Genomic DNA, 23,269 nt, shown 5'->3' with positions numbered 1-23,269 from the left:
AAATCGCCTACCTATCCTACCTGTCTACCAATTGGTTGATGATGCCATTGGAAACACTTACAGTGGATTTGGAAAGTATTCAGACCCCTTGACTTTTCCCACATTTTGTTACATTACAGCCTTATTCTAAAAAATTATTAAATAGTTTTTTCCCCTAATCAAAATACACACAATATCCCATAATGACGAAGCACAAACATGGTTTTGTTTTGAAATATCACATTTACATAAGCATTCAGACCCTTTACTCAGTACTTTGTTGAAGCACCTTTGGCAGAGATTACAGCCTCGAGTCTTCTTGGGTATGATGCTACAAGCTTGGCACACCTGTATTTGGGGAGTTTCTCCCATTCTTCTCTGCAGATCCTCTCAAGCTCTGTCAGGTTGGATGGGGAGCATCGCTGCACAGCTATTTTGAGGTCTCTCCAGAGATGTTAGATCGGGTTCAAGTCCGGGCTCTGGCTGGGCCACTCAAGGACATTCAGAGACTTGTCCCGAAGCCATTCCTGCGTTGTCTTGCCTGTGTGCTCAGGGCCATTGTTTTGTTGGAAGGTGAATCTTCGCCCCAGTCTGAGGTCCTGAGTGCTCTGGAGCAGGTTTTAATTTAATATATTTTTTATTTAACCTTTATTTAACTAGGCAAGTCAGTTAAGTACAAATGTTTATGTACAATGAACAGTGGGTTAACTGCCTTGTTCAGGGGCAGAATGACAGATTTTTACCTTGTCAGCTCAGGGATTCAATCCAGCAACCTCTCGGTAACTGGCCCAACGCTCTAACCACTAGGCTACCTGCCACCCCCTCTAACCACTAGGCTACCTGCCCCCCCCTCTAACCACTAGACTACCTGCCACCCCAGTATCCACCACTGTGTTGATGAGTGTTTGGGGTTAGATATGTGCTCTGCAACACATTTTTTCCCAAGCTCTCCCTGGTAAACTGCCATTGACACTGTAACTGAATCATGTAACACTGGCAAATACCTGATATATTTGCCAACTTATTCAAGGAGGGAAATCTCTTATTCAAAACGAGTAAAGACAGATCAGAGCAGAGGCGTCTGGTTCACATGCTAGCACAGTACTCAAGGCTATGTTTATTGAATCTCAAAATAACAATGCACGCACACTGCAGAAAAATAGCTTACAAAAATCGCATTAACAATTCAGATGAAAAAGTACTTAATGAATTTATGTTCACATACATTCAGTAGGCCGACCTACATTCACTGTGCATTGAAATGTTTCTATATATATTTATGTTCTAATACATGCTTCAGCTGACGTACACTGAGTGGACAAAACATTATGAACACCTTCCTGATATTGAGTTGCCCCCCCTTTTGCCCTCAGAACAGCATCAATTAGTCAGGGCATGAACTCTACAGAGTGTCGAAAGCGTTCCACAGGGACTCTTATCCAGAGTGACTTGAGTTAAGTGCCTTGATCAAGGGCACATCGACAGATTTTTCCCCCTAGTCTGCTAGGGGATTCAAACCAGTGACCTTTCAGTTACTGGCCCAACGCTCTTAAGCGCTAGGCTACCTACAGTACCACCCTATGCTTCTCCCAGTTGTTCTCAAGTTGGCTGGATGTCCTTTGGGTGGTGGGCCATTGTTGATATACACGGGAAACTGTTGAGCCTGAAAAACCCAGCAGCGTTGCATTTCTTGACACAAACCGGTGCGCCTGGAACGTTATGGGCGGTAGGCGTTATGGTCCGGAACTAGGGGGGCTGGCCCGCCCTTACCTACGTCCTTGACCGTCTAATAAAATATTGAAATATTGAACATTTATTTGACCAAGACGCGCGCCGACAAAAAGACGCATCAATCTCAGATAAATCATTCGAGCGAGCGAAAAAGCGTCTCCGTATGTGATGCTGTCTGGACAAAAGCAGTATGGCATGTAGTACTTTTTCCTGCCAGATAGCATCAGATACATGGTCTACACCTCAGGAAACAGAGGGGCGCTGTTTCTCTCGCTAGTTTCAGCACAGAGGATTAGGGGAAGCGAGAGGGCTCCCTCTCGCCAAAATATATCCTGTATTATTAACCTAATGCGTTTCTATGGGTATGATATGCAGACCTAAGCTTGTAGCCTACATTCCCGCCTTTGGGACGACTCACATTGTTAGGGCGGAGACATCAGCATCTCATCATTATATATATTTATCTCTGGTTTCAGCCTACTTGCGAATTAGAAAGGAAAATTAGCGGGTGCACGGTGCACTGTTCAGATGCTGGCTTCCCCTAAAGTAATTGATCTTTTACCAACATTATAGAATTACTCCTGTCTAAATAAAATAATTCTAAATTCTTTACCAGAGAGCTTAACTTAGCCACAGAGCATCATAAGCGGCAGGTAGCCTATGGCAACAGGCCTAGCTGATTATTGAGTTATGGCTGCCAGTGATAAACATCTCACATGTGTGAAGATAATGTGTCTTCCAGACTAATTTAAAATGTCGCAACAAGAAGAAGGGGAGGGATGTGTGGCGAAGATATGGGTGTCTCTCTCCATTATGCATGCTCTCAGCTCTCCAGAATGTTCCCTCAGCTCTCCAGAATGCATGCTCTCAGCTCTCCAGAATGTTCCCTCAGATCTCCAGAATGCATGCTCTCAGCTCTCCAGAATGTTCCCTCAGATCTCCAGAATGCATGCTCTCAGCTCTCCAGAATGTTCCCTCAGATCTCCAGAATGCATGCTCTCAGCTCTCCAGAATGTTCCCTCAGCTCTCCAGAATGCATGCTCTCAGCTCTCCAGAATGTTCCCTCTGCTCTCCAGAATGTTCCCTCTGCTCTCCAGAATGTTCCCTCTGCTCTCCAGAATGTTCCCTCTGCTCTCCAGAATGTTCCCTCTGCTCTCCAGAATGTTCCCTCTGCTCTCCAGAATGTTCCCTCAGCTCTCCAGAATGCATGCTCTCAGCTCTCCAGAATGTTCCCTCAGCTCTCCAGAATGCATGCTCTCAGCTCTCCAGAATGTTCCCTCAGCTCTCCAGAATGCATGCTCTCAGCTCTCCAGAATGTTCCCTCAGCTCTCCAGAATGCATGCTCTCAGCTCTCCAGAATGTTCCCTCAGATCTCCAGAATGCATGCTCTCAGCTCTCCAGAATGTTCCCTCAGCTCTCCAGAATGCATGCTCTCAGCTCTCCAGAATGTTCCCTCTGCTCTCCAGAATGTTCCCTCTGCTCTCCAGAATGTTCCCTCTGCTCTCCAGAATGTTCCCTCTGCTCTCCAGAATGTTCCCTCTGCTCTCCAGAATGTTCCCTCAGCTCTCCAGAATGCATGCTCTCAGCTCTCCAGAATGTTCCCTCAGCTCTCCAGAATGCATGCTCTCAGCTCTCCAGAATGTTCCCTCAGCTCTCCAGAATGCATGCTCTCAGCTCTCCAGAATGTTCCCTCAGCTCTCCAGAATGCATGCTCTCAATTCTCCAGAATGTTCCCTCAGCTCTCCAGAATGCATGCTCTCAGCTCTCCAGAATGTTCCCTCTGCTCTCCAGAATGTTCCCTCTGCTCTCCAGAATGTTCCCCCTGCTCTCCAGAATGTTCCCTCTGCTCTCCAGAATGTTCCCTCTGCTCTCCAGAATGCATGCTCTCAGCTCTCCAGAATGTTCCCTCTGCTCTCCAGAATGTTCCCTCAGCTCTCCAGAATGTTCCCTCAGCTCTCCAGAATGCATGCTCTCAGCTCTCCAGAATGTTCCCTCAGCTCTCCAGAATGCATGCTCTCAGCTCTCCAGAATGTTCCCTCAGATCTCCAGAATGCATGCTCTCAGCTCTCCAGAATGTTCCCTCAGCTCTCCAGAATGCATGCTCTCAGCTCTCCAGAATGTTCCCTCAGCTCTCCAGAATGCATGCTCTCAGCTCTCCATAATGTTCCCTCAGCTCTCCAGAATGTTCCCTCAGCTCTCCAGCATGTTCCCTCAGCTCTCCAGAATGTTCCCTCAGCTCTCCAGAATGTTCCCTCAGCTCTCCAGAATGTTCCCTCAGCTCTCCAGAATGCATGCTCTCAGCTCTCCAGAATGTTCCCTCAGCTCTCCAGAATGTTCCCTCAGCTCTCCAGAATGCATGCTCTCAGCTCTCCAGAATGTTCCCTCAGCTCTCCAGAATGCATGCTCTCAGCTCTCCAGAATGTTCCCTCAGATCTCCAGAATGCATGCTCTCAGCTCTCCAGAATGTTCCCTCAGCTCTCCAGAATGCATGCTCTCAGCTCTCCAGAATGTCCCCTCAGCTCTCCAGAATGCATGCTCTCAGCTCTCCATAATGTTCCCTCAGCTCTCCAGAATGTTCCCTCAGCTCTCCAGAATGTTCCCTCAGCTCTCCAGAATGTCCCCTCAGCTCTCCAGAATGTTCCCTCAGCTCTCCAGAATGCATGCTCTCAGCTCTCCAGAATGTTCCCTCAGCTCTCCAGAATGTTCCCTCAGCTCTCCGGAATGTTCCCTCAGCTCTCCGGAATGTTCCCTCAGCTCTCTGGAATGTTCCCTCAGCTCTCCGGAATGTTCCCTCAGCTCTCCAGAATGTTCCCTCAGCTCTCCGGAATGTTCCCTCAGCTCTCCAGAATGTTCCCTCAGCTCTCCAGAATGCATGCTCTCAGCTCTCCAGAATGTCCCCTCTGCTGTCTCCTGGCAATTCTTGCACTTTCATTGTTGTGAATTGTTTGCTCTTCGATTGTTTGTTTTGTTCCATTCTCCATTATATATGTAGCCAGTAGGCATAGTAGATGTACCGTTCATCTCATCATGTGGTTACATTCATATTAATGCATGTATTACAGTCATTTACCGTTCTCCTTCCCGGAGTGGAAACGTTCACAACCTGATACACTTGTGAGAAACAACAAGTACCGGGTTTATTTTTCTATCCAACTGAGAGAGCAAAGAGCATGTATGTGGTTTCTCTGTCCTGACAACGTTGAGTCAGAGATCAAGTCAAGACAGAGAGACTGAGTAGAGAGATTCATGAGAACCTGCACTTTCATCAGGATGTTTTACTGTTTTTATTTGTCGGCTTTAGAACTATGATTTGACTGTTTTTATTTGTCGGCTTTAGGCCTATGTATTTTACTGTGTTAAGGTGTTCTTAACGTTTCGTATACTCAGTGTATGTTTATACAGTAAAATCATGAAAGCAGTTTCTCTATGTCTGATCCATAGAGGAGAGATGGAGGTCAGGGGTTAGTCCTGGGGGGTGTCTAGGGTCTCCAGCGTCAGCCACAGCCCCCCCTCGGCCCTGAGCACCAGCTGGGGTAGCCTCCTCACCTCCACCCCCCCAGGGGTCAAACGGAACCTCCTCAAGGTCAGCGCCACCACCACACGCAGCTCCGCCATGGCAAACTTCTGACCTATACAGTTCCTATAGCACAGAATGATCGTGACGGTTAATACTGGTCTCCGGATCTGTTTGGACTGTCATGTCAGCACAAACGGATCAGGGAACAGGTTATAAACATTAGGCTATGCCTGAGCTGTGATGACGATGTGTATAAAGATAATGTAAATTAGAATCCATACCTAGGTCCTGAAGAGAAGGGTATGAAGGCATGGGATGAACGGTCCTTTGAGTTCTCAGGGTCAAAGCGCATGGGGTTGTAGACCTGGAGAGGAGAAGAGTGAAATGCCGTCAGACTAAAGTGAGCCTGTCAGCGGCCCTGTGAGAGGATATATTAGGAGCTCGTCAGAGCCCTGAGTGTAGATGTTGTAAACTGTACTAACGTCTGGGTCAGGCCAGATCTCAGGGTTGTGATGGGTCCCATAGATGCTCACCATACAGATGCTACCTGAGGTAGAAAAAGACATAAGCCAAAAGACATTAGTATTAGCAATGCACATGCTCCGCCCACCTGCGGATCTGTCTCGTTCAGCTATCTATTTCCTGTGTTTACGTTGCCTTTCCGTTTAGTCTATAAGAACGCTAAAGCTTGGTCAGGGATGTAACGCACCGTCTCCACACGTACAGTACCAGTCAAAAGTTTGGACACACCTACTCATTACAGGGTTTTCCCTCTTTGCTTATTTGAGCTGTTCTTGCCATAAAAAGGACTTGGTCTTTTACCAAATAGGGCTATCTTCTGTATACCACCCCTACCTTGTTACAACACAACTGATTGGCTCAAACGCATTAAGGAAAGGAATTCCACAAATTCACTTTTAACAAGGCACACCTGTTAATTGAAATGCATTCCAGGTGACTACCTCATGAAGCTGGTTGAGAGAATGCCAAGCGTGTGCAAAAAAACTGTCATCAAGGCAAAGGGTTGCTACTTTGAAGAAACTCAAATATAAAATATATTTTGATTTGTTTAACACTTTTTTGGTTACTACATGATTCCACGTGTTATTTCAAAATGTTGATGTCTTCACTCTATTCTACAGTGTAGAAAATAGTAAAAATAAAGAAAAACCCTTGATTGAGTAGGTCTGTCCAAACTTTTGACTGGTAGTGTATGTCATAAGAAAGAGAATACATTTTTCGTGGAATTTAAAAAAGTTACAATTTAATATAGTTGAAATGTTTACAAATTAGATCCGCTGAAATGAAAGCATCTTCGGAAAATGAACACTCGTATTGTATAAGTAAAGCATGTTTAGATAGGTGTAAATCTAGACCCAAGAGTGTTGATTTCTAATCAGAGTGTATACTGCTAACACGTTTGTTGAATTATGCAAGAGAACGTGACAACAACAGTAATTCATGAGGTAGACAGAGCAGGTAGGGTAGGTAGGGTAGACAGAGAAGGTAGGGTAGACAGAGCAGGTAGGGTAAACGGAGCAGGCAGTCTAGACAGAGCAGGCAGTCTAGACAGAGCAGGTAGGGTAGACAGAGCAGGTAGGGTAGACAGAGAAGGTAGGGTAGACAGAGCAGGTAGGGTAGGTAGGGTAGACAGAGCAGGTAGGGTAGACAGAGAAGGTAGGGTAGGTAGGGTAGACAGAGAGGGTAGGGTAGGTAGGGTAGACAGAGAGGGTAGGGTAGACAGAGAAGGTAGGGTAGACAGAGCAGGTAGGGTAGACCGAGCAGGTAGGGTAGGTAGGGTAGACAGAGCAGGTAGGGTAGGTAGGGTAGACAGAGCAGGTAGGGTAGACAGAGCAGGTAGGGTAGGTAGGGTAGACAGAGCAGGCAGGGTAGGTAGGGTAGACAAAGCAGGTAGGGAAGACAGAGCAGGTAGGGTAGACAGAGCAGGTAGGGTAGACAGAGCAGGTAGGGTAGACAGAGCAGGTAGGGTATGTAGGGTAGACAGAGCAGGTAGGGTAGACAGAGCTGGTAGGGTAGGTAGGGTAGACAGAGAAGGTAGGGTAGACAGAGCAGGTAGGGTAGGTAGGGTAGACAGAGCAGGTAGGGTAGGTAGGGTAGACAGAGCAGGCAGGGTAGTTGGGTAGACAGAGCAGGTAGGGTAGGTAGGGTAGACAGAGCAGGTAGGGTGGACAGAGCAGGTAGGGTAGACAGAGTAGGTAGGGTAGGTAGGGTAGACAGAGAAGGTAGGGTAGACAGAGCAGGTAGGGTAGGTAGGGTAGACAGAGCAGGTAGGGTAGGTAGGGTAGACAGAGCAGGTAGGGTAGACAGAGCAGGTAGGGTACACAGAGAAAGTGTTTGGTGGTTGTAGCCCTGTTCCTCCCCTTTATGTTAATGTATTTAAATATGCAAATACACCCTGTGGTATGACCCGTCCCCCTCCCCTCACCCTGTGGTATGACCCGTCCCCCTCCCCTCACCCTGTGGTATGACCCGTCCCCCTCCCCTCACCTTGTGGTATGACCCGTCCCCCTCCCCTCACCCTGTGGTATGACCCATCCCCCTCCCCTCACCCTGTGGTATGACCCGTCCCCCTCCCCTCACCCTGTGGTATGACCCGTCCCCCTCCCCTCACCCTGTGGTATGACCCGTCCCCCTCCCCTCACCCTGTGGTATGACCCGTCCCCCTCCCCTCACCTTGTGGTATGACCCGTCCCCCTCCCCTCACCCTGTGGTATGACCCGTCCCCCTCCCCTCACCTTGTGGTATGACCCGTCCCCCTCCCCTCACCCTGTGGTATGACCCGTCCCCCTCCCCTCACCTTGTGGTATGACCCGTCCCCCTCCCCTCACCCTGTGGTATGACCCGTCCCCCTCCCCTCACCCTGTGGTATGACCCGTCCCCCTCCCCTCACCCTGTGGTATGACCCATCCCCTTCCCCTCACCCTGTGGTATGACCCGTCCCCTTCCCCTCACCCTGTGGTATGACCCATCCCCTTCCCCTCACCCTGTGGTATGACCCATCCCCTTCCCCTCACCCTGTGGTATGACCCGTCCCCCTCCCCTCACCCTGTGGTATGACCCATCCCCCTCCCCTCACCCTGTGGTATGACCCGCCCCCCTCCCCTCACCCTGTGGTATGACCCGTCCCCCTCCCCTCACCTTGTGGTATGACCCATCCCCCTCCCCTCACCCTGTGGTATGACCCGTCCCCCTCCCCTCACCTTGTGGTATGACCCATCCCCCTCCCCTCACCCTGTGGTATGACCCGTCCACCTGGCACCGTGATGTCCTTAGTGTATCGTCTGGTGACAGCAGACACGGGGGAGTGCAGTCTCAGAGACTCTTTGATACACATGGTGGTGAAGGGGAGGCTGCTCAGGTCCTCCCTGCAGAAACACAACACACCAGTCACTCTTTTATGGATCATTCACACACACAGAAAGGACTGGTCTGTTTTGGGAGTCTTGGCCTACAGAGATACCAGACTCCTCTTATTAAAGTGGTATCCTCTCTGTGGTTTGGGAGTCTTGGACTACAGAGATACCAGACTCCTCTTATTAAAGTTGTATCCTCTCTGTGGTTTTGGGAGTCTTGGACTACAGAGATACCAGACTCCTCTTATTAAAGTTGTATCCTCTCTGTGGTTTTGAGAGTCTTGGCCTATAGAGATACCAGACTCCTCTTATTAAAGTGGTATCCTCTCCTTTTATCTAGTCCTGTAAAGAACTAGACAGATGAGAACACATTCCTGCCATGTTGAGATGAAGTAACTTTACATTATTACAAATTTGCCCTATTTGGGAAAAGCCTGTTGTATGACCCGTCCCCCTCCCCTCACCCTGTGGTATGACCCGTCCCCCTGCCCTCACCCTGTGGTATGACCCGTCCCCTCACCCTGTGGTATGACCCGTCCCCCTCCCCTCACCCTGTGGTATGACCCATCCCCCTCCCCTCACCCTGTGGTATGACCCGTCCCCCTCCCCTCACCCTGTGGTATGACCCGTCCCCTCACCCTGTGGTATGACCCGTCCCCCTCCCCTCACCCTGTGGTATGACCCGTCCCCCTCCCCTCACCCTGTGGTATGACCCGTCCCCCTCCCCTCACCCTGTGGTATGACCCGTCCCCCTCCCCTCACCCTGTGGTATGACCCGTCCCCCTCCCCTCACCCTGTGATATGACCCGTCCCCCTCCCCTCACCCTGTGGTATGACCCGTCCCCCTCCCCTCACCCTGTGGTATGACCCGTTCCCCTCATCTCACCCTGTGGTATGACCCGTTCCCCTCCCCTCACCTTGTGGTATGACCCGTCCCCCTCCCCTCACCCTGTGATATGACCCGTCCCCCTCCCCTCACCCTGTGGTATGACCCGTTCCCCTCCCCTCACCCTGTGGTATGACCCGTCCCCCTCATCTCACCCTGTGGTATGACCCGTCCCCCTCCCCTCCCCCTGTGGTATGACCCGTCCCCCTCCCCTCACCCTGTGGTATGACCCGTCCCCCTCACCCTGTAGTATAACCCATCCCCCTGACAGGCAAGCAGACAGACAGACAGACAGGTGCTGACCAGTTTAAGTCCTCTGTCTTTCGGTCTTGTAGCAGGTCGTTGACCTCGGCTCTACAGCGGTCCTGGTAGTCCTGATGCTGAGACAGGTTATACAGCACCCAGCTGATCCCGCTGGCCGTGGTGTCATGACCTGAGAGAGAATAAAGTCTCAAATTAAGTGGTTTATGATAGGATATACTGCCAGGGTATATACAGTAGTTTATGATAGGATATACTGCCAGGGTAAATACAGTAGTTTATGATAGGATATACTGCCAGGTTAAATACAGTATTTGTGATAGGATATACTGCCAGGTTAAATACAGTAGTTTATGATAGGATATACTGCCAGGGTAAATACAGTAGTTTATGATAGGATATACTGCCAGGGTAAATACAGTAGTTTGTGATAGGATATACTGCCAGGGTAAATACAGTAGTTTATGATAGGATATACTGCCAGGGTAAATACAGTAGTTTATGATAGGATATACTGCCAGGGTAAATACAGTAGTTTATGATAGGATATACTGCCAGGGTAAATACAGTAGTTTATGATAGGATATACTGCCAAGGAAAATACAGTAGTTTGTGATAGGATATACTGCCAGGTTAAATACAGTAGTTTATGATAGGATATACTGCCAGGTTATATACAGTAGTTTATGATAGGATATACTGCCAGGTTAAATACAGTAGTTGTGATAGGATATACTGCCAGGGTAAATACAGTAGTTGTGATAGGATATACTGCCAGGGTAAATACAGTAGTTTATGATAGGATATACTGCCAGGGTAAATACAGTAGTTTATGATAGGATATACTGCCAGGTTAAATACAGTATTTGTGATAGGATATACTGCCAAGGTAAATACAGTATTTGTGATAGGATATACTGCCAGGTTAAATACAGTAGTTGTGATAGGATATACTGCCAGGGTAAATACAGTAGTTTGTGATAGGATATACTGCCAGGGTAAATACAGTAGTTATGATAGGATATACTGCCAGGTTAAATACAGTAGTTGTGATAGGATATACTGCCAGGTTAAATACAGTAGTTTATGATAGGATATACTGCCAGGTTAAATACAGTAGTTATGATAGGATATACTGCCAGGGTAAATACGGTAGTTTATGATAGGATATACTGCCAGGTTAAATACAGTAGTTGTGATAGGATATACTGCCAGGGTAAATACAGTAGTTCATGACAGGATATACTGCCAGGGTAAATACAGTAGTTGTGATAGGATATACTGCCAGGTTAAATACAGTATTTGTGATAGGATATACTGCCAGGGTAAATACAGTAGTAAAGGATAGGGTGGATCTAAACACTCGAGGATCACCTCCAAACATGAAAGTGTCTGCCTCTGCTTTTATCTCCTCATCTGTGAGACCATGGCCTTCCTCGTCCTTTGACAGCAGTAACAAATCAATGAAGTCTGCTACTCTTTTCCTCTTCTCCTCCCCTCTTGTGGTGTCAGTGTGGCTCTCTGGCTCCCCCTGGTGGAGAAGCTGTGCTCTGCGCTCCTGGACAACAGTCCTGGTGAACCTGTGTATAGGGTTGTAAGAATTTGATTTACTTTCTGAAAATTCCCAAGTATTCCAGAAATCCTGTTCGGAGGAATCTTGGATTTCCAGCTTCCAGGAATCTTCCAAAAGGAATTTCAGGAAAACCTCAGAATTTCAGGGAGATCTTCAGCCAATTCCTACCTGTGTACTACACTGCAGGCCTGTTTGAAGCGCTGTCCCTCTGGGGACCTCCAGTACAGCCAGTCCCAGTGGTGCTGGATACGTCCTCTCCGCTCGATCACCAAGGTGCTCAGCTCAAAAATGGCTGCTATGTACTCACTGGAGCTCCTGGACGAAAGGAGCCATCAGACATCAGAGTTAGATAGAGGAGGAGGGTAGAGGGGAGTATGGAGACAGAGATAGATAGAGGAGGAGGGTAGAGGGGAGTATGGAGACAGAGTTAGATAGAGGAGGAGGGTAGAGGGGAGTATGGAGACAGAGTTAGATAGAGGAGGAGGGTAGAGGGGAGGAGGATAGTCATATTAAACATAGACTACTCACTACTTCTGTACCAGTCATATTAAACATAGACTACTCACTACTTCTGTATCAGTCATATTAAACATAGACTACTCACTACTTCTGTATCAGTCATATTAAACATAGACTACTCACTGCTTCTGTATCAGTCATATTAAACATAGACTACTCACTGCTTCTGTATCAGTCATATTAAACATAGACTACTCACTACTTCTGTATCAGTCATATTAAACATAGACTACTCACTGCTTCTGTATCAGTCATATTAAACATAGACTACTTCTGTATCAGTCATATTAAACATAGACTACTCACTGCTTCTGTATCAGTCATATTAAACATAGACTACTCACTACCTTCTGTATCAGTCATATTAAACATAGACTCCTCACTACTTCTGTATCAGTCATATTAAACATAGACTACTTCTGTATCAGTCATATTAAACATAGACTACTCCTGTATCAGTCATATTAAACATGGACTACTCACTGCTTCTGTATCAGTCATATTAAACATAGACTACTCACTGCTTCTGTATCAGTCATATTAAACATGGACTACTCACTGCTTCTGTATCAGTCATATTAAACATAGACTACTCACTGCTTCTGTATCAGTCATATTAAACATAGACTACTCACTGCTTCTGTATCAGTCATATTAAACATAGACTACTCACTGCTTCTGTATCAGTCATATTAAACATAGACTACTCACTGCTTCTGTATCAGTCATATTAAATATAGACTACTCACTACTTCTGTATCAGCCATATTAAACATAGACTACTCACTGCTTCTGTATCAGTCATATTAAATATAGACTACTCACTACTTCTGTATCAGCCATATTAAACATAGACTACTCACTACTTCTGTATCAGTCATATTAAACATGGACTACTCACTACTTCTGTATCAGTCATATTAAACATGGACTACTCACTACTTCTGTATCAGTCATATTAAACATAGACTACTTCTGTATCAGTCATATTAAACATAGACTACTCACTGCTTCTGTATCAGTCATATTAAACATAGACTACTTACTGCTTCTGTATCAGTCATATTAAACATAGACTACTCACTGCTTCTGTATCAGTCATATTAAACATAGACTACTCACTGCTTCTGTATCAGTCATATTAAACATAGACTACTCACTACTTCTGTATCAGTCATATTAAACATAGACTACTTCTGTATCAGTCATATTAAACATAGACTACTCACTGCTTCTGTATCAGTCATATTAAACATAGACTACTTCTGTATCAGTCATATTAAACATGGACTACTCACTACTTCTGTATCAGTCATATTAAACATAGACTACTCACTGCTTCTGTATCAGTCATATTAAACATGGACTACTCACTACTTCTGTATCAGTCATATTAAACATAGACTACTCACTGCTTCTGTATCAGTCATATTAAACATAGACTACTCACTGCTTCTGTATCAGTCATATTAAACATGGACTACTCACTCCTGGCAGTTGCTGTTGTAGCTGAAGGTACATCTGAGCAGACTGTCCAGAGTCATCAGGCTGATGTGACTGAACATCTCCTGGCGGCTCTCTCCCTCGGCCACCAGGCGGCGCCACTTAGACTGACGCCAACCAACAGGGGAGAGACCATAGAGTTAGTTAGAGGAGTCATCTTTGTATCTGTCCCATTAAGGTGTCTGTGATAGCCTCAGTGACGCTGCCCGTGCTATCTCCATTTTGAAGTAGTCCATTTTCTTATTTCTTAGTGTTTTTAAAAAGCATAAAGCTAATATTGGTGATTTACAGCCACCTGCAGTGCTGGAGTCCTGAATCATCATTCATTTATTGTGGCCACTAGATGGCAGTAATATAGCTTAAATCCATTTACAAACAATGCAACCAGGCGACAATGCTCTGATATTTGGCTGATCACTTAGAACTAATAGGAGTCCCCACCAAGTTCACTTCTTTAAAATGGTGGAATCCCTCAATGGCAGTGTACATGCTAAAACGGGTTATGTCCATGATGAGTCCTCCAACTAACTCTATATGGGAGACATTTTTGTTGCCTACCTCACCACATCGCCAGACTACCTCTTACATTCTTACACCAGGTGAGGCTGGTGGGAGGAGCTATAGGAGGACGGGCTCATTGTATTGGCTGGAATGGAATCGACATAGCTCCTCCCACCAGCCGCCTCTGTCTGACACACTGTATCAATTAATAAGTTTAAAAACAATAATTTGCTCTCACAAATTGCAAAAGCGTAGACATGTAAACGTTCCTAAATGTCCCTTTTTTGTAACTGTGTCAAAGCTTCTACACTCATGTAGAAGTGCTTAGAAACATGTTCTATTCTTATATACAACAAAAGTGACCACAAAATGACACGATATATTATTTACCATTCATTTCTATTGGGCACAAAATAATCTGAAACCCAACCAAAACAAAAAGCAAATGCATCCAACTAATTTGATGTAGTCATTGTGTGTTATGAACACGGGACCAAATACTTCACTTTTTACTAGTTTGCTCCCCTAAAATGGGAGGACGATGTACAAAAAACTGCTGTAATTTCTAAACGCTTCACCCGATACGGATCCAAAGTTTTCAAGTATAAGAGCCAAAAGAAGTAAAAATGCTTCACTATCACAATACTTACACAGGGCAGTTTAAAAACAGAGAAGCTGCTGCAAAAAAAAGAACTTGTAAACTATACACCTTGTTTCTCTAACATATTTAATGTTACGGGCCAAATTAGTTTACTTGATTGCTACTCAAATGAACCCACGTAATCGCGGCTGTTGCTCCATAGACTCACATGCATGACGTCAGAGGAGTGGTTGAAGATCTTCACATAGTTCTTGAGGATGTCGAAGTGGAAGGCAGGAGTGAGTAGACGTCTACGACGAGACCAGTCCTCTCCGTTACTCAGGAGAAGACTCTGTCCTGTATGACAATATTACTGTAACTGTGACCAGGATAGACAGTCTGAAAGTACTGTATATAGCATAGGAAATATTACTGTAACTGTGACCAGGATAGACAGTCTGAAAGTACTGTATATAGCATAGGAAATATTTCTGTAACTTTGACTAGGATAGAGGAGCCTAAAGTACTGTATATGGTATAGGACATATTATTGTCACAAGGACAGAGGATCTGAAAGTACTGTATATGGTATAGGAAATATTACTGTGACTGTGAGAGAGGATTTGATTTGAGAGTGTATTGTATAGTCCTGGGTAAAGTAAATGGAAGGTGTTCATGTTTTGTACTTACCCAGCCATGGTCTCAGGAACCCATAGAACAGCTCATCTTTGACTGTGATGGAAGCTGCAAGGATGGACAAATGGTGAAGGCAATTCAGAAAAATAGTCACTGTAGGTCTACTTGCTAGGGAGAAAAGCAGACAGCATGGCAGCAGGAAGTAGGGGTGCAGAGGGCGCGGCAGCACCACCTGGTGGTGAGATGGTAAAACCATGCAAGGGAGTTCTTTTTTCCACAAGCCTTTTTCTCATGACAAATTAACTAAACTGTAAACACACTGGCTAGCTAGCACACTAGAGCAAGTAGCACAATGGACAACCAAATCACATGTTTAGACCTATCTTCTCTGTCTAAACCGACACATTTAAGCCTAATTGAGATGTGAGGATGTTAGAAAAAATTGGCGTTGACTGATCAGATCAAATGATGACATAAAGAGCATTGTGTTGAACACTGTGCGATGTTTAACAGTGAGGATCGCAGAATGGTGAACTCACTAAATGACTGAGAGTTTGACTGTGTGATATTAGGTTGCTTCTGGTGTAAATATTTTCCTTCTGGATTTTAATGATTTGATCTGCAAGAGTCAATTGAGCCGCGACTCGCGCTCCCGAAACAAGTGAGTTTTTCTCATCAACATCACTGTTGACACTAGCAACCTATTCTAAATGACACACTAGCAGTTAGGGGGGGTTATAACTTATTTTAAATGACACACTAGCAGTTATGGGGGGTCTAAATGACACACTAGCAGTTAGGGGGGCTATAACCAATTCTAAATGACACAGTAGCCATTAGGGGGGTTATAACCTATTCTAAATGACACAGTAGCCATTAGGGGGGTTATAACCTATTCTAAATGACACAGTAGCCATTAGGGGGGTTATAACCTATTCTAAATGACACAGTAGCCATTAGGGGGGTTATAACCTATTCTAATTGACAAACTAGCAGTTAGGGGGGTTATAACCTATTCTAAATGACACAGTAGCCATTAGGGTGGTTATAACCTATTCTAAATGACAAACTAGCGGTTAGAGGGGGTTATAACCTATTCTAAATGTCACACTAGCAGTTGGGGGGGGGGTTTAACCTATTCTAAATGACACACTAGCAGTTAGGGAGGTTATAACCTGTTCTAAATGACACACTAGCAGTTAGGGGGGGGGTTATAACCAATTCTAAATGACACAGTAGCCGTTAGGGGGGCTATAACCAATTCTAAATGACACAGTAGCGGTTAGGGGTGGTTATAACCTATTCTAAATGACAAACTAGCTGTTAGGGGGGGGTTATAACCTATTCTAAATGACACAGTAGCCATTAGGGGGGTTATAACCTATTCTAATTGACAAACTAGCGGTTAGGGGGGTTATAACCTATTCTAAATGACACAGTAGCCATTAGGGTGGTTATAACCTATTCTAAATGACAAACTAGCGGTTAGAGGGGGTTATAACCTATTCTAAATGTCACACTAGCAGTTGGGGGGGGGTTAACCTATTCTAAATGACACACTAGCAGTTAGGGAGGTTATAACCTGTTCTAAATGACACACTAGCAGTTAGGGGGGGGGGTTATAACCTATTCTAAATGACACAGTAGCCGTTAGGGGGGCTATAACCAATTCTAAATGACACAGTAGCGGTTAGGGGTGGTTATAACCTATTCTAAATGACAAACTAGCTGTTAGGGGGGGGGTTATAACCTATTCTAAATGACACAGTAGCCATTAGGATGGTTATAACCTATTCTAAATGACAAACTAGCGTTTAGGGGGGGGGTTATAACCTATTCTAAATAACACAGAAGCCATTAGGGTGGTTATAACCTATTCTAAATGACAAACTAGAGGTTAGGGGGGTTATAACCTATTCTAAATGACACACTAGCAGTTATAACCTATTCTAAATGACACACTAGCGGTTAGGGGGGTTATAACCTATTCTAAATGACACACTAGCGGTTAGGGGGGTTATAACCTGTTCTAAATGACACACTAGCAGTTCGTAAAAAAGGATAAACTAGACGAGATGCATATTTTATTCCAAAACTTGAGCTGGTGATTGGAACACACATTTCCCTACTTTAATCAATCAGTACATTTTGAATGTGTGATAAGGCTGTCGTGATGTGGCAAGAAATGTAGCTTGTCCTGTTTGTGTATCCCATCCGTGTGTTTTTGTAGACAGTCATGTCTGTAGGCCTAATGGGAGTGTGGGTGAGCAGGACGGGTGTGTGTATGGGAGCGATCAGCACCCCCCCTACACAAAACATGTTGCCGCGGCTACGACAGACAGCCTATTAGTCTATGGGCCAGTGGAAAAAATGGATCCACTTTATAGTGGCAAAGCTTTGATGGTATTCAAGCCCCTGATCAAATTAATATATAACCTCTCCAAAAAAATATAGTTTTTCACATATTTATATATCTTGTTGAATGTGGGTCTGAAATGTTTGAAGGCTGATTAAAGAATGTTGAAGAGAAGTTGGAGCGTTGACATGCCCATTGAAAATGACTGCATCAAACAGCAATGGATCCTCCTATTGGATGGATGTTATGTTAAAAACCATGGGATTGGTCCATGTTTGGCTGTTGTATCTGATGATTTACCTCGACTGATTCACCATTGAAATAACAGTGTTTCAAATAGCAGAACAACATGGTCCATGTTTGGCTGTTGTATCTGATGATTTACATCGACTGATTCACCATTGAAATAACAGTATTTCAAATAGCAGAACAACATACTTGTTTTAGGGAAGTTGGTCATGGAAATAAGTTGAAGAGATACAGATCTGTTGTTTTTATAGTTGTCGCAATACTCTGTTGTATATTAATACCCAGCATGCTGACATGAAAGGTGTGATCTGTAAGATACCACAATACTCTGTTGTATATTAATACCCAGCATGCTAACATGAAAGGTGTGATCTGTAAATATTACCCACAGACATGGACCTTACTGAAAATCGTTGTTAGACTTTGCCACCCCAAAGTAGACAAATATGTGAAATGTGGTCCTCTGGACTAAATGAAGTGGTATTCTGTATACAGGGCGCACTGTTCATTAGGGCACACAAGTAAAAACGTTTAGCAATGGGAAATGAAAATTAGCACTTCTTATTGGACAATTCCAGTTAGTCCCTCCCCGGTTTCAGTTGGTTTTCTTCAGTTTGGTGCCCTAATGAACATGACCCAGGAGGGAAAGATGTATGTACCTGGTGCCAGCAGCAGAGGCTTGATGTAGTCAGGGTGGAAGAGTCGTACCAGGGAGTAGAAGGGGCCCAGAAACCAGGAGCAGGAGTGGCTGTAGGTTCTTACCAGCTGATCTACTGCCTGCAGACCTTCCTCCGTGCTCCGCATCTACACACACACACACACACACACACGCACACGCACACGCACACGCACACGCACACGCACACGCACACGCGTAGGTAGAAACACGCACGCATGCGCACACGCAGACACACATTTTGTTTGTAATATATGAAAGATAAAGATAGTATATTTCATGAGTGAAACAAAGAAAGGCCTACAGTGAAGGCAACATTAGGGAGGCTGCGGAGGGGGGTGGGTTCCTCCAGCATTGGGAAATTTGAAGGTAATGTTTCATGCTGTACTATTGCTGAAACCAAACTTCCCTGTGCAATATCCAGTTACGGGTGTCACCAAAACACACTGCTGAAACAACCGCAGGACTGATACAAAGCTGCTCCTTCATAACCACAGGACTGATACAAAGCTGCTCCTTCATAACCACAGGACTGATACAAAGCTGCTCCTTCATAACCACAGGACTGATACAAAGCTGCTCCTTCATAACCACAGGACTGATACAAAGCTGCTCCTTCATAACCACAGGACTGATACAAAGCTGCTCCTTCATAACCACAGGACTGATACAAAGCTGCTCCTTCATAACCACAGGACTGATACAAAGCTGCTCCTTCATAACCACAGGACTGATACAAAGCTGCTCCTTCATAACCACAGGACTGATACAAAGCTACTCCTTCATAACCACAGGACTGATACAAAGCTGCTCCTTCATAACCGCAGGACTGATACAAAGCTACTCCTTCATAACCGCAGGACTGATACAAAGCTGCTCCTTCATAACCACAGGACTGATACAAAGCTGCTCCTTCATAACCGCAGGACTGATACAAAGCTGCTCCTTCATAACCGCAGGACTGATACAAAGCTGCTCCTTCATAACCGCAGGACTGATACAAAGCTGCTCCTTCATAACCGTAGGACTGATACAAAGCTGCTCCTTCATAACCACAGGACTGATACAAAGCTGCTCCTTCATAACCACAGGACTGATACAAAGCTACTCCTTCATAACCACAGGACTGATACAAAGCTACTCCTTCATAACCACAGGACTGATACAAAGCTGCTCCTTCATAACCACAGGACTGATACAAAGCTGCTCCTTCATAACCACAGGACTGATACAAAGCTGCTCCTTCATAACCACAGGACTGATACAAAGCTGCTCCTTCATAACCACAGGACTGATACAAAGCTGCTCCTTCATAACCACAGGACTGATACAAAGCTGCTCCTTCATAACCACAGGACTGATACAAAGCTGCTCCTTCATAACCACAGGACTGATACAAAGCTACTCCTTCATAACCACAGGACTGATACAAAGCTACTCCTTCATAACCACAGGACTGATACAAAGCTGCTCCTTCATAACCACCAGGCTGGGAGAGAGTGGTGTGGAATGAGTTGCCAATAAAGACTTTAGAAGGAGATGTATTGTACTGTAAAGGGCAGGACGACTGCAGTAAAGACTGACTTTAGTTTTCACTGTTGACAACTGGAGTTGTAAAAGTCTGATTTTAGTTTTCAGTGTTGACAACTAGAGTTGTAAAAGACTGACTTTAGTTTTCAGTGTTGACAACTGGAGTTGTAAAGACTGACTTTAGTTTTCAGTGTTGACAACTAGAGTTGTAAAAGACTGACTAGTTTTCAGTGTTGACAACTAGAGTTGTAAAAGACTGACTAGTTTTCAGTGTTGACAACTAGAGTTGTAAAAGACTGACTAGTTTTCAGTGTTGACAACTAGAGTTGTAAAAGACTGACTTTAGTTTTCAGTGTTTGTGGTGGAAGGGACACTTACAGTAGCTTACACTTCTGAACCACAGGAAGAACCTTTTCCTGTAAAAAAAGCACTGTTGCCTAACAGTCAGCTTCACTAGTCTAATACAAAATGGTGGTCACTGAGACTTAAAACATCCACTGAATTCACAAAAAAAATATTTCCTTTCCCTGGAGCAACATACGTTTAAATTAATTAGCTTTAAATTAATTAGCTTTATTAACCAAAGTCAATTTTTTTTCAGCTCAACATGCAGGTTGTAGTGTAGGGGTCCTATCAATTCCATCCATTAATTCAGTCTGTACACACACACACACACACACACACACACACACACACACACACACACACACACACACACACACACACACACACACACACACACACACACACACACACACACACACACACATACACACATACACACATACACACATACACACACACACACACACAGAGAGAGTGTGTTTTCTCACCTCTCCTAGGTGTCCCATTAGCCAGTTTTGTGTGGGGGGCTTACTGAAGCACCGGAGACGTCTGGTGAACTGAGCATGGCTCCACAGCAGACAGACGACACGGAGGGACAGGACGAGGAGGACAACCAGAGCCGAGAGCTGGAGGAGAACAAAGAGGGAGCAGAGAGGAGACAGGAGACGACCCAGACCCAGGAGTCCATCTAGCAGACGATCCAGCACTGCATCAATAACAGCCATCCTGTATAGAAACAACACCATCAACCTTAAATCAAATAAAGCTATTCTATTCTACTGTTTTCTTTTCTACTGTTTTCTTTTCTACTCTACTGTTTTCTATTCTACTGTTTTCTATTCTACTCTATTCTACTGTTTTCTATTCTACTCTATTCTACTGTTTTCTATTCTACTCTATTCTACTGTTTTCTACTCTATTCTGTTCTACTCTACTCTAGTCTAATCCATCCTGTATGATAGAGAGTAGAGACACAACAAGGGTTGAGAACACATAGAAAGCCGTCCCGCTTGGTCGACAGAAACAGCAGCTCTTCAACACGATGTATCTCAACTGATGTAGTACTGTGCTCATAGAATCACTTGAATCAGTGAATAACAATATATCCTAAACCAACTTAGTACTCTCGGTATGATGGCTTTTCTCACGTCAACACATAAAGACTGACATCTATAGCAGTCCTAATTATAGCTGGTAGTCTGCTCACATAGATACTTGCCTTTCTTAGAAGATCTGACTGGCTTGTTTTAGTTCCTCTCGTGCTCTGAGACAGTCTCACCCCAGCACCCGTTCAACATCTCTTTATCTTAACCTCTAACACCACAGACTGACTCAACACACAACAGGAACTGACAACAGGAACCTACATGCTCTAACCCCATGGGCCCTGGTCAAAAGTAGTGCACTATAAAGGGAATAGGGTGTCATTTGGGAGACAGGCCTGGAAAGCAGAGAACCACTGTCACCATGTGGGTGTTGATATTTTAATGGATGTGTTGCACTGTATGGTTACATTATACAGTTACATTGCATACTGTAGGCTATTGTTTTACCACTGGCCTCCTTAAAACTACAACTCCCATATAGCCTACTCTGTGATTCTCCACTGCTCTCCCACACTAGAGGAGGTTTACCTTCAAGCTACCCGACTGGTCATTCTGACCCCAGAGGCATCATTTTTATCATAGCCCAAAGGTGGTTTATTCAATTCTTCCAATGTTTCATGACTTTTGCCAATCAACTTGTTCATAACAAAACGGAATAATTGTTTCATGTTTTTGTATCAATATGGACTTTTAAAAAAAATCGCTTTGGGGTCATCTTAATTCCACTTATAGTAATTTCATGAATATAAACTTTATTTCAATCTCGGTTTCTCTGGATGTCATGCCCGCTCTTCCCTCCAGGCTCCCCAGCATTACGCACTCCAGCCACCATCATCACGAACACCTGCCCGCCCCCGTCACGCGCATCACGATTATTGGACTCACCTGGACTCAATCACAATCTGCTTCTCATCTCCAGCGTCAGTCCTTACAGAATGTTGAAGCCACCAAACGAAGCATCCGGGAATGCTTGTTTTCCGGTTAGTGGTGACGTCGGGGGGCCCGCCACCGATGGAACCGGGGATGTAAGCAAGCGCGCCGGGCTGTCACGCCCTAGCTGGCTCGGGAGGTTTCTTACCACGGTTGGCTCGGAAGGCGCCCATCCCACGCCAGTCCTCAGCCGGATCGTCAGGTTTTTACGCCCAGCCGGCTCGTCGCTACGCCTCCACGGGTGTTGTCGCCCCCCCCGCCGCCAGAATTCGCCCCTTCACGTGGACGCGCACACACTCAATTCTTCACTGTTGCGACTTGCTTGCTAGTTGAGGTTTCTGCTCTTCACTCCGTTGTCAGTTCAGCCTACATTTCACTGATCTTAGTAGCAGAAAGCATGTTTTATTTGTTTCCTTCAAGGCAGCTGTCAATGATAATGTTAGGCTGCGTTTCATACGAGGCACAAGTAATGTCTGCGGTTTTCGGTTTGGCTATTTGTTTTTAAGTTTATTAGTCTATAAATCTCTTTGCCACAATTAGTCATCTCGCCCATGTCTTATTTGACTAGTAGTTCTAAAATGTTTATTGCTTGCCTACATTTTACTCCCTCTGTTTAATATAACACATACTTTGATGAATTTCAGTTGCCTATCCTGACTGAAGTTTGTTCTGTAGAAAGCATTTGACTGTGTGCCACAGAAAGTATGACTCTGGTGACAAAATTAAGTTAATTACGGGGTGGGATTTTGGCAAGGCCATTTATATTTTTTTGTAGCTGTTTACATACCACCACAGTCAGAGGCACTAAGATAGCATTGAATGAACTGTATTCAGCCATAAGCAAACAAGAAAACGCTCACCCAGAGGCGGCGCTCCTAGTAGCCGGAGACTTTAATGCAGGGAAACTTATATCAGTTTTACCAAATTTCTATCAGCATGTTAAATGTGCAACCAGAGGGAAAAGAACTCTGGACCACCTATACTCCACACACAGAGATGCAAACAAAGCTCTCCCTC

At 44.9% G+C, this 23,269-nt stretch overlaps 1 protein-coding gene across 2 annotated transcripts; it reads right to left on the bottom strand.

Moving 5' to 3' along the window:
• Window positions 1-1,064: 1,064 nt before the first annotated feature.
• cyp4f3 (cytochrome P450, family 4, subfamily F, polypeptide 3) lies at window positions 1,065-22,770 on the bottom strand. Of its 2 annotated transcripts, none has more exons than XM_071394607.1 (13): window positions 22,208-22,770; window positions 20,705-20,942; window positions 18,325-18,469; window positions 15,115-15,168; window positions 14,654-14,781; window positions 13,329-13,450; window positions 11,490-11,636; window positions 11,123-11,328; window positions 9,791-9,920; window positions 8,480-8,613; window positions 5,710-5,774; window positions 5,509-5,591; window positions 1,065-5,350 (listed from the first exon to the last, which is right to left on the bottom strand). In XM_071394607.1, exons 2-13 carry the CDS (start codon window positions 20,939-20,941, stop codon window positions 5,173-5,175), a joined length of 1,629 nt encoding a protein of 542 aa, XP_071250708.1. In that variant the 5' UTR covers window position 20,942; window positions 22,208-22,770; the 3' UTR covers window positions 1,065-5,172. The 2 variants fall into 2 exon arrangements, with proteins under 2 accessions (XP_071250708.1, XP_071250707.1); XM_071394606.1 differs by lacking the exon at window positions 22,208-22,770 and adding an exon at window positions 21,436-21,596.
• Window positions 22,771-23,269: the final 499 nt, after the last annotated feature.

This window comes from Salvelinus alpinus, chromosome 3, assembly GCF_045679555.1.
Source record: "Salvelinus alpinus chromosome 3, SLU_Salpinus.1, whole genome shotgun sequence".
Lineage (NCBI taxonomy): Eukaryota > Metazoa > Chordata > Actinopteri > Salmoniformes > Salmonidae > Salvelinus > Salvelinus alpinus.
This window is presented reverse-complemented; position numbering and strand designations above follow the sequence as displayed.

Bases quoted from the DNA above. Each gene is read 5' to 3' on its own strand.
- cyp4f3 (XM_071394607.1), bottom strand. From the start codon at position 20,941: ATGGCTGTTATTGATGCAGTGCTGGATCGTCTGCTAGATGGACTCCTG. The intron at 9,921-11,122 runs GTGATCCTCGAG...ATTCTCTCTCAG, and splicing joins AGACACTTTCATGTTTGGAG to GTCATGACACCACGGCCAGC. The intron at 8,614-9,790 runs GTCAGCACCTGT...GTGTTTCTGCAG, and splicing joins AAGACAGAGGACTTAAACTG to GGAGGACCTGAGCAGCCTCC.